The 15333-nt window shown below is 36.6% G+C and overlaps 2 protein-coding genes and 1 long non-coding RNA gene across 22 annotated transcripts in view; 1 reads left to right on the top strand and 2 right to left on the bottom strand.

Moving 5' to 3' along the window:
• ZNF215 (zinc finger protein 215) overlaps window positions 1-15148 on the top strand; it is a 29906-nt gene extending 14758 nt beyond the window's left edge. For 3 of the 14 annotated variants that reach the window (XM_065528641.2, XM_065528640.2, XM_065528638.2), the window contains exons 4-7: window positions 503-585; window positions 2006-2138; window positions 2470-2565; window positions 8471-11206. In XM_065528641.2, coding sequence (XP_065384713.1) covers window positions 503-585; window positions 2006-2138; window positions 2470-2565; window positions 8471-9312 — 1154 coding nt within the window. In that variant the 3' untranslated portion in view covers window positions 9313-11206. Of the gene's footprint in view, window positions 1-502; window positions 586-2005; window positions 2139-2469; window positions 2577-8470; window positions 11207-13719 lie in introns of those variants that run through there. The other 11 variants (XM_074014469.1, XM_074014468.1, XM_065528642.2 and 8 more) reach the window with 7 other exon arrangements.
• On the bottom strand, window positions 4244-8587 carry LOC141408481 (uncharacterized). The gene is made up of 2 exons (XR_012423437.1): window positions 8396-8587; window positions 4244-6483 (listed from the first exon to the last, which is right to left on the bottom strand). It is a non-coding gene; the product is annotated as an uncharacterized lncRNA (long non-coding RNA).
• ZNF214 (zinc finger protein 214) overlaps window positions 8764-15333 on the bottom strand; it is a 64524-nt gene continuing 57954 nt past the window's right edge. For 2 of the 7 annotated variants that reach the window (XR_012423431.1, XR_012423433.1), the window contains exons 5-6: window positions 12064-12183; window positions 9172-9308 (exon numbers count right to left, since the gene is read on the bottom strand). The gene's annotated coding sequence lies outside the window, so the exon portion shown is untranslated. Of the gene's footprint in view, window positions 9309-12062; window positions 12184-15333 lie in introns of those variants that run through there. The other 5 variants (XR_012423430.1, XR_012423434.1, XR_012423429.1 and 2 more) reach the window with 4 other exon arrangements.

Here is a 15333-nt window from a genome sequence, read left to right as displayed (position 1 = left end):
AAAGAAGCAATAGTTCAAGGTGGACAGGTTGCTTAAGTCTGTGTATAGTAAGCACAGAGCAACCTACAGGAAAACAATCCTTGAAAAGAATTCTCTTTGGAGTGTTTGAAGAAGGGATTGGTTGGATAAAATATTATAAGCTCCAAGTAGAATTACAGCCTGTGATGGCTACGCTGTAGTTAGGCTTTAGTTATGACAGAATTAGTTATTTTTTGGAATCTGCTATAAGCATAGATGAGGTCTGAAAATATTATTTTGTCCCTCTTTCTGATTCAATAGATCTCAACCCATGGAAGCATATCAGAATCACATTTAAAATATTTTAAAAATACAAGGTCTAGGCCTGACCTTTGAAGATTGTGTTTACTGGTAGGGCCTGACATTATTTTTTTCAAAGTTCTATGGATAATTCCTGTGAATATCATATTAAAACAACTATAATTATTAGAAGTTGCTCTAGGGCAAAACTTGTCTCCCTAATATTTTCCTTCCTCTTCCTCAGATACGCCCTGCAAGGACTCTGCCCCACAGATGGGGAACATTAAGGAGAAAATGAAAGCTGGCTCACGAACAGGCAAACCACAGGTGAATTAGGATTCTAGTTGTTACTGAACATATATGCTCATTTTTAGTATTACCTGCTTTCAATTTTTTGATCTTTGAACTTTTGCCAAACATGGTTCCATCCAAGAACATAAGACTTTTATTTTCCCACAGGACACTGGACCTATTTTAGTTGGTGATATACTCTTAGCCATATAGTCGCTCTGTGTATCTGTTCCCTCAAAAATATAGTTTTATTTTATCTGTAGACGCTATGGATGTAGAGCCTACTCAGAAAACGTTGAGAATTAAGGCTCAAGAGTAGAATCCAGAGCAATGTCACTTACTACCCAAGGGTAGAAGAAACCTCAAAGCATACTAAAAAGACAGGACCAAAAGATGTAGGGGAAAACCAAGGAAATATGATGTCACTGAGGCCAAGGGGTAAGAATATTTAAGGGAGAAATGCTTTAAAGCGTCAAAGTAATACAGCCCAAGTAGTGTCTATTCACTCACGGAGATACTAAAATGCACAGGAATCTAAGCCAGATGTGGTGTGTTGAGGAAAGAGGAAGTGAGGAAGCAGACAAAATTAATGCAGACAACTTATTCATAAAGACTGGCTTGAAGGAGAGGAAAGGAAGACGTTTATATATTTCAGTGAGATTGAAGGTGCCACTAAAGACAAGGTTGAGGATGCTGGAGAGAGAAGTGGAATAATTGATGGTGTGATAAATGAGGGAATTTATTCATTAGCCAATATTTATGTAGTGCATAATATGCCAGATACTGTTCTGAGGCCTGAAAATACAATTGATAAATAAAACAAAATCCCAGCCTTGTAGAGATCACATTCTAGTAGAGGTATACAGGCAAATACAAGCAAATAAGGTAATTGTAGAGAGTAATAATTATTACATAGAAAATAAACAATGCAGTAGTAACTGATTAATAGGGAGGCTACTTTGGGCAGTCAGGCAATCTTGCCCATTTGATGAGTGATGTTAAACTGTGAGTCCCAAATGAAAACAGTTATCAGGCAGCATTTCTTAATTAAAGAAAATGCCCTACCTCTCCTCCCACCAGAGCCTACATTTTAATTACAAATTTCCATCAGAACTACCACAAATTCTTCCTGTTTTGAACTCCTTTTAAGTAAATTATTTGTATGGCATAGTAATTTTTTGTTCCACAGTTATTTCAGTTGTCTTTTTTTTCCCCTCAACCATAATGTATGCTACTGTAGAATAAGGACTGCACTTCACTTTTCTTTTATATCCCTAACAGAGTATATATAGTACCAATTTGTTTGGCCCTTACTACAATTTGATTTTCATCACTTAGAACCTCCTATCAATTTCTGGTGTATTCTGACTCCTACCCTATTCCTTCCAATCCATTCCTCCTCTGGTAGTGTTTTGGGGAGTGACACCTTTGATTAAAAAGGAACTTGATGTTTTAGGAACCAGTGACATTCAAAGATGTGGTTGTGGAATTCAGCAAGGAAGAGTGGGGGCAACTGGACTCTGCTGTAAAGAACCTGTACAGGAATGTGATGCTGGAAAACTTTAGGAACCTGAATTCATTGCGTAAAGGTGGTTTCTATATGTTTACCTAATCTGTCCATTTAGTAGTCTCTTCCTACTGTTAAAAGCTATAGGACTGCTGAAGTGACTAAGTTCACTTTTGGGTCGGGGTTCAGGTTTGCTAATATCCTTTGGACACAGTAGCTGATTTTCTCACTGAATCTGGATGAAAGTCCTTTCTGATACTGAGCCAGAGATACACAAGTCTATGGTGCTCTTCTGGCCTTACCCTTCAGCAGCTTAGATTACTGTGTCAGGATAGAATTATCTTCTCTATAAAAATGTCTGAAGTGTCATATATGTTTGTTGTTGTTGTTCTTTTTATTTTCTCCATGAACAGCATATCTACTTTCCAAACCAGTTGAGAGCCTTAAGTTGGAGAGTAAGAAAAAAAGATGGATAATGGAGAAAGAAATACCAAGGAAGACTGTTTTTGGTAAGAATCAGGTAGATATGAGGCCATAGTAAGAAGCTTCTGTTTCTTAAACATACAGACAATGCACAACCCAATCTTTGAATTGTTAGTTGGGAAGGAGATAGCAAAACCTAAACTTTAGTGGGGAAAAACACATCATTGGCTTTTGTTCACAGGTTCTTTTTCTTATGTGGTAAAATAGTCACATAAGGTTAGGGATAGGACCACAGACACTTAAAGCTATATGACCTGAGAGAGCTTTTCTACCAGTTTCCTCATCTGTAACATAGAGTTAATAATAGTATCTACCTCCAGGTTACTGTGAGGACTTAAATGAGTTGGTGTGCCTAGTGTACTTAGAATAGTGCATGGTGCGGCAGGGCGCGGTGGCTCACGCTTGTAATCCCAGCACTTTGGGAGGCCGAGGCGGGCAGATCCCGAGGTCAGGAGATCGAGACCATCCTTGCCAACATGGTGAAACCCTGTCTCTACTAAAAAAATACAAAAAATTACCCAGGCGTGGTGGCAGGTGCCTGTAGTCCCAGCTACTTGGGAGGCTGAGGCAGGAGAATGGCGTGAACTTGGGAGGCGGAGCTTGCAGTGAGCCGAGATAGCGCCACTGCACTCTAGCCTGGGCGACAGAGAACAGTGCATGGTCATGGTAAGTGCTACATCAATGAAAATTAGTCCACCTAACTTTGAATGTTATTCTTTATTTTAAAGAAAATAAGTCAAGTTTATACTAGAGTGATTTCTAGTAATCTTCCATTTTTCCTTTTTTTTTTTTTTTTTTTTTTAAACTGTATCACTTATTTTATTTTCTGGAAACGGAGTTCTCACTGTGTTGCCCAGACTGGCCTCAATCTCCTGAGCTCAAGTGATCCTCCTGCCTCAGCTTCCACCTGGAGAACTTCTTAACTTTTGCCTTAACTCCCTATCTTCATCATTTTTGTTTATTCTTCATTCTTGTTAATATTTTGTAAGAGAAAATAAAATTGTGATATTAATATAAGTTCTAGTAAGTATAGAAAAGTAAAACAAGGAATATAACTCGCTCATTACTTCAGTATCCAGAGCTATGCAGTATTAACATTTTTTTTAAGCCATTTTCTTTGTTTGTGATGTTGTATCTCTGAGGTTTCTGAATATTTGTTTTCTGAAATTGTGGAACAGTTTTCAAAATTTTTCCAGAATTCATCAGGAACACATCATTTTATATCCTCTTTTCACCTAACATACCATCATGAGTGATTACCTATTTCACTAATCTTCGAAAATGTGGTTTGTAATTCCCATAAAATATTCAATTATATCATAATATATTTAACCATTCCCCCCGCCCCGCCACTGTTGGACATTTAAGTTGTTGCCAATTTTTCAGGCATGTCTGATAACTTCCATAGGATACCCTATTAGAAGAAGAACTTGGCATTAGAGTATAAATTTATTTAGTTGTCTTATATTATGCTAAATTGTCTACAGAAAGGTTATACCAATTCATACTCTCACTAATAATAGAGTATTATTATCTCTTTATTATCATCCTAGCAAACACTGGGTATTATTTACCTGAATTCTTTATTAATTTGATAGGCAAATTATTCTTCTCTTCCTTTCTAAGGTAAATACCCTCTGTCCCTGCTCCCATTGTGCTTTGGACCTCATTTACCCCTACCTTTTCTCATTTATATTTTCACCATTTCTGTCTCATTTTTCCATCAGCTTTTTAACCTTTTCTGGTCATTACTGATTTTTAAAAGTTTTCTTTCAACCCTACATCCTCCTCTAGCTATTACTCTTTTTCTTACCTCTTCTTTGTAGCCAAACTTCTCAAGTACTTTATGCTTGTTTTTCTCATTTCCTCACCTCCTATTCCATACCCCATTTCAATTTAGCTCTTACCCCAGACATTCACCTGAAACAGTTGTTGCTAAAGTTTTTAATGACTTCATGTAGCCAACTCCAGTAGATATTTTTGAGACATTCCTTATCTCACTTGAATTCTCAGCAGTAAGTTCCACTGTTAACTATGCCTCTTTCTTAAAACATTTTTAGGTTCTTGTAATACTTCTGATGTTCCTCTTTGGTTGGCTATTCTGTCTTTTGCAGACTTAGCTTTCTGTAGCTATCTGCTAAATATCAGAGTTTGCCAACATTTTATCTTGTTTTGTCTTCTCTTCTTGCTCTTTTCTTCCCTAGTTTATTACATCCACAACTAGAACTTAAATTATTTCACATGTATATAGGGGACTTACAGATGTATATCCTTAGATCAGACTTTTTCTCTGGAGATTTATATATGCTATTACATTTCTCTGGGATATCTTAAAGATGCCTTAAATTCCATGCAACCAAAGTCTGATTTTTTTTTCCCTTTCTACTCTTCTATTATTCCCTGAGTAAATGACACTGCCCTCTACCTAGTTACATGAGATACAGTTTATTCTTGACACAACTTCTTCTCCTTCACTTCTCTAATATTTGTTCCTTTTTACTTCCCCACTATCTCTTGAATGTCTCCACTTTTGTCCAACTGCAGTGCTGCTATGCTAGTCCAGGTACCATCATCTCTCACCTGAACCACCACCTTGGCATACTTCTTAGCTCTATTATTCTTGTCCCAATTCCAATCTTGGAACCATACTGCAACCAAGGAGATCGGATTTTGTGATCTGCATTTTTTAAATACTATATTGATTTCAGTATTGTTAATTTCACATTTTATTCTCTGCCTACTTCTCCAATCTCATCTTGCACCACATCCTCCCCTCCCTCTTTATACTCAAGCCACACCTATCTACTTTCAGCAAATCAACATCAAATATATATTAAGCATCTACATACTGTGTCCTAAGCACTCTCACAGGTGTTGGTGTGCAGCAAAGAAAAGATGATTCTAAAGGAATGCATTTGCATTCTGGTTGTCCCTGGAATGTGGCTTGCTGTCTCCCATCCCAGCTTTTGACATAGAATGCTCTTCCCCCTGTCCTTTACCTAATTGACCCTTATTCCTCAGATCCTAAATAAGTGCACATTTCCTTAAGGAAGTCTTTCTGACTTGGTTTTTTCTGTTGTACACTTGTACAGCACCTTACTCTTCCTTTTAGCAGTTATCACAATTATATTTTACATGTATCTCTGTGAATATTTGTCTCCCACATTAGGCTGTATGTTCCTTGAGGGTAGGCATAATGTTTCTTTTTACCCTACCTTTACATCTCCAGCCTGTGGTGCAGATTCCTATAGGAATCAGAGAAAAAAGGATGGATGGATAGATATTAGATAAGAAAGGCAAAAATTATTTTTTGGGTTGTCATTTAGTAAAGGGCTGTTTATGTGGTTTATTGGTTAAAACCGTAGGGGTTTTTAATTAATGTATTAACATCTTATGTAAATTCTGTGGATCGCAGTTGTGGCAAATGGAATATCTCAGTTTTGTTTTTTACTTTTATTCATGGTGACTGCCACACGTTTTTTAAACTTGTGTAACTGTATTTCCCCATTGTTTTATATCTGTTCATTTTATACATGTTTTTCCATCCTAAAACTAGGAAACATTTTCTGAGTATATTCTACTTTTATCTATCTCCTCATCTAAACATAATAAATTAATCTGGAATTTACTTCAATAAATGTAAGTTATTTTCTCAAATAGTTAATGGATTGTGGTGGATTAAAGATGACTACAAAATCTATGTCATAGTCTCCATCATGATGTAGATTTTGCCAAGGCAGGAGGATTTCTTGAAGCCTGGAATTCAAGACCAGACTGGGCACCATGGCAAGACACCATCTCTACAAAAAATAAGCTGGGCATGGTGGTGCATACCTGTAATCATAGCTGCTTAGAGGACTGCTTGAGTTCAGGAGTTGGAGGTTGCAGTGAGCTATGATTGTATCACTGCACCCCATCCTGGGCAACAGAGCAAGACCTTGTCACTAAAAAAATAATAATAAAAAAGAGTGAGGAAGTTATATGAAAAATGAGTTGTACAAACATGAGTAACAAAGATTTAATTAGGGAAATATAATTGGAAATTCTGCTATTACATAAATACTACTAGAACACTGTTTTTGGTTATCTGTTAAAAAGATTACCCAAAACATAGTGACTTAAAAGAGCAATCATTTTATTCTCAAATTTTGTGAGAAGACTGAGTTCTTATGTTTCATACGATGTTAGCTAGGATTGCAGTGTTCCAGGGCTCAAATGGGATGGAATGTCCAAGATGGCACATCATATGGGTGAAAGTTAATGCTGGCTGTTCCTCGGAACTTAACTGTTCTTATGGGCCAGAGCACCTACAAGTGGCCTCTCTTTGAGGCTTGGGCTTCTCACAGCAAGGTGGCTGGGTTCTGAAAGGCAACATTCTGAGAAAAATCAGAAGCTGTCACCTTAAAGGCTAGGTCCAGAAGTGGCAGAGTATCACTTCTGCCACATTCTATTGGCTTAGCAATCATTGGATCCGCCCAGATTCAAGGAGAAGCAGAATAAACTCTACTTCAGTATGGGGAGAGTGGCAAAGAATGTGCAGCCATTTTGATCTACATTAATCTGTCCTCTGGTTACAAAATACCTGTGTTCTTCCCCCTTGAAAAATACATTTACTCTCTCCTAAGACCCCCAAAGTCTTGCCTATTATGGCATCAAGGTTGAAGTCTAGGATCTCATCTAAATTAGGTCCAGGTTTGGAATACATTTCTCTCTCTGAAGACTTGTGAATTAAAGGAACAAGCTATCTGCCCCCACACACCTAGTGTACACTGGTGAGGCAGAGACAGGAAATTTTTTAAAAGAATAGAACCAAAGCACAGATTTGATATGGGAGATGAAGGACAATGGTTATTCAGTTTTTTTATGGACTCCAGTATAAATATTAGAAAAGCAATGACTCAAACAAAAATGAAGACATTGAAGTTTTTTTTCAACATGGAAGATGACTTCAGTCTCTCATTTGTTAAGCTAGAGGACTACGATAGTCAAGTGGAGATGTCTTAGAGAGTGATGAAAACAAGGAACAGTAATGTGAGTGCAAAGCTGACATGATTTGGTCACCAATAAATGTTGGAGAATAAAATTATTAGGCATGCTTGAAGTTACAAGAAAAAAGTCAGTGAAATTTTATTTTTAAAAAATTGCTAGAATATAGAGTATACAGAGTATATAGAAGCTAAGTGAGAGGAATTTTGAGAAATGAAGGGGAACATAAATAAAACAAATGAGGACAGGTGAAAGGAAAAGACCCAATCTTAATTAGAACAGGTAAAGTTTTGAGTTCTAGAAAGTACAGTAGAAAACTACCAAAGCACTAATGTTGGAATCAGGAGTTATTTTGAGCCCAGAAAAAGGACTTCCTGCTATCTTACATTATAGTTCTTTTTGCCTTTGTTATATTTAGGGAGTAATTGTGGCTGTATGGAAAAGGAGGGGCACTAAGATTGCAAGTTTGCTTTTAGCTGGTTAAGGTATGGTGCCTGGGAATACAGACATATTCTTAAAATTAGGAGTAAATTGGTATTTTATAGAAAGGAATATTTATTATTGGTGAACAGCTTGGGATAAACAAGATGCTAGAAGAAGGAATATTAGAGCCTTCACACACTAGTTACGAACCAGTGATAACTTGAATTATGATATGATATGCCACCTCCCATCCTTGTTCATATAACCATATTTTACTTGAGCCCTATATAGTTTTATATAGTTTTTTTAATAGTCCCAAATAGCTCTATTTTATTTACTAACCTATTTTTAACATTTTTGTACCATTTATTTATTTTATAAGTATTTTTTTCTAACCTTGCCACACATTTCCATTCTGTGTTTAAGACCCGTGATATATGCATGTACCTTATACAGTTCAGCCTCCATTTCCTAATGAAGCAGTTTCCTTTCTAGTTCATGGCATTTTTTATTTCTCTTTAGACATGCAGAGTATTTCTGGAGAAGAATCATCCCATGGATTGATGATAACAAGGTTTACTGGAAGTGGACACCCTTCTTCAGATGTCTGGAAAGGTGAGAATTGGTTACATAGGAACCAGAAAAAATGGGACATAAATTTGCCACAAGAGGCTTTCATTCCTGAGACAACCTACACTGAGGAGGAAGATTTTGAGTGTAGTGAAAATAAGGAAAGCTTTGATATTAATTCTGTTAGCTCAATTTGTGCTATACAACAGGGAATTTCTTCAAGAAAGGGGTCTCCAAAATGTGACAAGTTTAAAACTCACTTCAAATTTAATTTAGACTCAGTAGGTAAGCAACATTTAGAATATGAATATGGGAATGACTTGAGTCTAAGTACAGATATTCAGCACCAAAAAAGTCATACTACAATGAATTCCTATGAATGTTATCAATGTGGGAAAGCCTTCTGCCGAAGTTCATCCCTTATTCGACATCAGATCATTCACACAGGAGAGAAACCCTATAAATGCGGTGAATGTGGGAGATTCTTCAACCGACGTACAAACCTTACTAAGCATCAAAAACTTCATGCTGAAGCAAAGGCCTGCACAAGCAATAAATGTGGAAAGGCCTTCAGTGAAAGTGAAGACAGTAATAATCCAACACTCCGTTTTGGAAATAATTTCTATGAATGTGTTAACTGTGGAAAATCCTTCAACCGGAGCTCCTCTCTTATTCGACACCAAATGATTCATACAGGAGAGAAACCATTCAAATGTAAGGAATGTAATAAAGCCTTCAACAGGAGTTCAAACCTTGTTAAACATCAAAAACTGCATACTCGAGTTAAGTCCTGAAAAAAGAAAAAAAAAGATTAATTACCTTCAGTCAGAATGCAGAACTCATTCAACATCATGAATTTATGCTGGATAAAATCTCATGAATATAATGTAGGAAAACATTTGTCAGATTATTCTTTAAATGATATCACAGAATTAATATTGGATAGAAATATTATTGGATAGAAATCTGTTTGAAGGAATTTTCCTGGTTTTCAGATGAAGCCATACGGCTTTGGAGTTAAACATGGTATCACCGTACAAGTGTTTGTGTATCATTATTTTGATATCCATTACCCTTACCTCTCCCTAGTTCATAAATAGGTCTATAGCATACTAATATCCACTTGATTTATTGATGAAGTAAACATTAGGCAAAACCAAACAATACTCTTGGAGTTGATATTTAACAAAATTCAGCCCTTATAAGAAGGTCACAAGAAATCAGGAGCTCATGAGAATATAAGAGAACACTTCTAAGGACAGAAATCTCTGAATTAATGGCTAAGACAACAGTAACAGCCATTTACTCCATTCCTGACAATACTCTTTGCTGTCTTGCTACTGAATGGAGACTAGAGTTGGGATAGGGTTATCAGTTGCAATGGGAGAAGTATGTATTGCTGTTAATCTATATGTATTGTTAAAATCTGCATTTGTTTAAAGTACAGCAGGTCCTTGAAAAATGTACAGCAGGTCCTTGAAAAATGTTTTGTTATAATGTTATAATTGTTATGATGTTGATGAGAAAAATATCGATTCCCAGCCAGGGACACTGTGTGGAGTTCGCACACTCTCCCCATGTCTCCAGGTGCTCCAGTTTCAAACCCCAAAGATGTATACATTAGGTTAATTGACATATCTAAGTTATCTCAGTCTGAGTTTGTAAGGGAGTGTGCCCTGCAGTGGAGTGGCTACTAATCAGGGTTGGTTCCCACCATTGCCCTGAGCTGCTAGGATGCTCTCTGTCTACCCATGGCCCTGTACTGGAATAACAGGGTAAATAATTATCTTACCTGTTTTTATTAATCCTCCTTAAATGTGTATATAGCTCAGATTTATTTTAATGTCTAATATTGGAAATATTTGGGGTCTTTAGAAGTTTGATGATGTTGTGACGAGACATTTGCCCTAGGAACTTAACTCTTGTTTGTATCCATTAGTCTACGGTAAAGTCGGTTTTGTTATACATCATTTCACTTAAAGTTGCAGTTCCTAAGAACCTATTAATGATGTTCAGTGCAGACTTACTGTACCTTTGGGAACCTAGGCTGGAGAGACATCCATAGCCTTAGGTATATCATTTATACCAGACATTATGAGGTTACTAAAGTCTCCTAATACTCTGTACACCAGAACTCTGCCTTCTGTAAACTACCTCAGGATCCCATCTGGTTCTTGAGCCAAGAAGTATGACTTAATCTGCCCCAAAAAATTCACACTGGAGACATTCCCAATTAATGATGATGGTAGCTTTTTGTGAAAGTTCATACTTTATTCAAAGGCAGAAAAGGTATACTGGAGTGAACTCCTATGATTAGTTAAATAATGTCAAAATCTATGTTTGTTCATCCTTTATATTGTAACACAAGTTTTATTAGGACAAAGCCCTACATAAGTAATTGATATAGAAATTCGTATAAACAAGAGGTAACTTGTAGAGAAGCCTAACAAGAGAAAAGCACTCTGAATGTAAAAAATTCTTGAGGTATAGTTCATTCATCAAAGTACTTATATTAATGGATTCTGACTTTTTAACTTTAGGTATTCCAAGTCCAATATTTCAGTTTTGAAAATAAGCTGTGATTTTCTTTTGGATTGTTGAAAGATAGAAGTACTATTTTCATTCCTTATATTCTTTGAACAACTAGCTATTTGAGCCTAAATAAAATACTTATTTTTTTCTCTTAAATCTCCAAGCTTTCTTTAAAAAGTGTTTACTATATTCACTAAGTTTAACATCACATAGTTTCAAATAATTTTTGGAGTACATTTAAAGCTCCTGCAGAGCATTTATAGCCAATTAACATCTTCTCACAGCCTTGTTCCACAAGCCTATTTATTTAGTACATTGTGTTAGAGTTCTCTAGAAGGACAGAACCAATAGGATAGATGTATATATAAAGGGGAGTTTATTAAGGAGTATTGATTTACACAATCACAAAGTGAGGTCCCAAAATAGGCTCTCTGCAAGCTGAGGAGCAAGAAAGCCAAGTCCCAATTTTACATAGAGTCCAAGTCCCAAAACCTCAAAAGTAGAGAAGCCGACAGTGCAGCCTTCAGTCTTTGGTTGAAGGTCCAAGAGTCCCAAAGCTGAAGAACTTGGAGTCTGATGTTTGAGGGTGGGAAGCATCCAGAACAGCAGAAAAAAGTTGTAGGCCGGAAGACTAAGCCAGTCTAGTCATTCCAATTTCTCCTGCCTTTTATTCTTGCCACACTAGCAGCTGATTAGATTGTGTCCACCCAGATTGAGGGTCCGTCTGCCTTTCCCAGTCCACTGACTCAAATGTTAATCTCCTTTGGCAACACCCTCACAGACACACTCGGGAACAATAATCAAGTTGGCACTCAATATTAATCATCACATATTTGAGTTTTACTGTATACCATCAAAGGTAGATATCTAAGCTGAAACATGAAGAGTGTAGATTAACCAGGTTGTGTCTAGCAAGTATGGAAATGTTAGGAGAGATGATAAAGGAAAAACAAGGGGCACAAAGCTATAAAGGGATGAGGGCATGGCATGTTCAGGAAACAAAGTTCACTTACTAGAATACAGCATTGGGAAAGAATGGAGCTTTCATTTCACATAGAGGTAAAGCTACAGACAGACTCAAGGGGCACATCATGAGAGGTCTTGTAAGCCACTTTAGAAGTTTCAGCTTCAGCCTAAAGGTAATAGATAAAATTGTTAACTACACATTTAGTACTCTGAAAATGCTAATTGAAGTAACAAGACAAAACTCAAAAGGAGGAGAAAATCATTTGCTGCTGATATGGTTGACCATCATGACAACCTAATAAAATTCATTGAAAAACTGTTAGATTTAATACATGAATTTAGATAAGGTAAATATACCAACTTTTCTCAAAAATAATCTTGAATAAGTGGAAAGCTATGTCTGGATGGGAAGACTGCTATCGAGATTTTGAGTCTCTACACATTAAACGACAAATGAAAAATTCTAATCAGATATTCAATGGGGAGGATTTATTTCACAAAATGATTATATAGTTTACTTTGTAGAAGTAAAAATAGTTGTGACCATTTTTTTAAAAGCAAGGTAATGAGAACATTACTAGTAACATAGTGTGATACTAGTCTATTGACGTGTGAGACAATTGTTTATAATTAGACCTAGGTGTTTATAAGAATTTAGCATATAATAAACTGTCACTTCAAATTAGAGTGGAAACATTCAATATTTACATATATATCATATACAGATGTATACATATATGAATATATATGATATACGTTGATATATTTTTTGAAAATTTGATCATGCTGTGGAAAACTGGTCTAAAAAGTTAAATGCCAGTCTCAACCAATAAACAAGGGAAATTTTCTATTTTCACTAATACTAAAATACTTAAAGATCACATGTTGGGCTGATAGACAACATATAAAAGGAACAATGATACTCAATTTTAGTGGGACTCTCAAAAAATGTAACTCACATGCCACTATGGGAATGCAAATAATTACTTTCTGGAGGGCCAACTTGACAATATATATTGAGAGTGTTTAAAAAGTCAAGTTACAGGAGGGAACAGCACAAGTTAGGATTCAAAAAATCACAAGACCGCATGAGCTCCAGAGAGTGACAAAGAATGCACAGTCTGTACAAAGGAAGAGCAATGGGAGTTGAAGAAAAGACCAGCATCTGGCCTACAAAAAGAGGAAGGAAGGAGCTGAAGAAGTCAGCCCGGATCAAGCAAAAAACAAGTATGAGTCAAGAACCACCAGATTCACACTGAGCAGCATCAAAACAATCACCTAGAGGTGAGGCCAAAGATGAGAATAATAGGGGTAAAGCAAGTGCTTCACCCAGACTCTCTTTCTTCTACTTAAATACATCATAAGCACCTTAGTAGGCTGTCCAGCTATTTCATTTTTAAAGAGTTGTAATCCAGGTGTCATTGCTGTAGATTGCCATGGATCGACACTCTGATTATCCATGTGCTTTTCTGCAGCCTAATGCTGAATCCCGCTTAGAGGATCTATTTTGTAGAGCTGCTTTGGTCCCAGTCTTCATTTTCCTCTGGGTCAGCAGGAAACAGATGTCATTCTCAATTTTAGAATAAGAATAGTTTAATATTATGGGACTATTTTTAAAGGTGTGGGCAAAGTTTAGGGAAACCACAAGAAATAGGAAAATACCCAAAAGCTAGTAATCAGGGTTTTTTTGTTTTTATCCTCAGGCCTAAAAAGGCAAGACAAAGGAGTCATCACCAGAAGCTAGGAGTCATGCAAAGAGGGCACTTTGGTAAGAGCTGCAACCTGAGGTCTAGGAAAGCAACAGTCAAAATCAACCCTCCTGTCTCCTGCCAGGGACTCCCACTGGCTATAGCCATGGAGTTAAAAAGCCCGTTGATGTCACCCATTTAGGCCGGCCTCCCAGAGTGGAGAAAAGTGGAGAGTGGATCTAGAAGGGAAAATAGAGGATATCTGGTATGGGATCCAGATTGATCTGATAAGGGACTTATTGTGAACCTCAGCCCTGCCATATATATCTATGAGTCACATCCTTGGAAGTCCAACTCCTTCTTGGGCTGGTTTCTGTACCCTATTATGTTATCTAAAGCAAGTGGAAGTGTATTTTTTAAGTTTGGCCATCTCACTTGGTAATGCTTGGTGTCTTCACCTTGTAGTGTAAGTGGTTCTTACAGGGTGGTCCCCAGACCAGCAGCATCAACATCTCTTAGGATTTGTTAGAAATACTAGTTCTTGGGCCCCACCACAGACCTAATCAGGCAGAAATTCTGGAAAATGGACAGTAATTTTTCTTGTAACAAGCCCTCTAATTCTGATGGAAGTTTGCAAACCTCTGATCTAAGCATGACATCTGGGCCTAATCTTACCAATGATGCTGATTGTAAGTTTACATAATGTTTCTAAAATTGGCCTTGCATCAGCTATCACCTATATTTTTCCTGTGTCATATTGTATGTCATAAGCCCTTGTTTCTGAAGGGCCCTTGTATTCTAAGTTTCTCTTCAGAGAGAAATAATATATTCAGAAATTGTTGATGCCCTTCTCAAGCAAATTAACAGTTCTACCCATTTTCTTAGTGCCCAGTATTTCTAGTCTACTCATCTACCTTTCCTGGGCATGGTCTAATTTAAAGAGTCTTAGCATACATTTAATTAGTGAATTCAATTGACTTAATCATATAGTCATGTAACTACCACCATAATCCATATATAGAACAGTTCTACCACTACAGAAAATTCTCTCCTGTTCTTTTATAGTCAAGCTGTTCCCTCAACCCCAGCCTTCATGACCACTGATCTGGCCTCTCTGTATATAATTTTGCCTTTTTCAGAATGTGATATAGGTGGATTCATATGATATACAGGTTTCTTAGTCCGGCATCTTTCACTTAGCCTACCTAATTGAGATTCAAACATTGTTATTGCATCTTATTTATTGCTAAGTAGCAATAAAATATAATTACTATTAAAATGTGGTTACATATATTCTCAATATATGAACCCTCTGAGTTATTCATGTATGTGTTATTTTTAATTTTGTTATTTATTCATACATAGGAATAACTCAGTTATTCATTCACCAGTTGAGAGACATTTGGATTGTTGGAGTTAAGTATTAAAAAATCACAAATATTTTTAAGAGTTTGTGTTAAGATATGTTTTCATTTCTCTTGGTATATACCTAGGTGTGAGATTGTTGGGTCCTATGGTAAGTGTATGTTTATCTTCATAAGAAACTGTCAAACTATTTTACAAAATGGCTGTATCACTTGGCACTTGGTATTGGATGAGAGTACCTGACGTTCCACATACTAACATTGG

Source organism: Macaca fascicularis, chromosome 14 (assembly GCF_037993035.2).
Source record: "Macaca fascicularis isolate 582-1 chromosome 14, T2T-MFA8v1.1".
Lineage (NCBI taxonomy): Eukaryota > Metazoa > Chordata > Mammalia > Primates > Cercopithecidae > Macaca > Macaca fascicularis.
The sequence above is the reverse complement of the archived record's forward strand: the minus strand, read 5'-3'. Positions and strand labels throughout refer to the sequence as shown.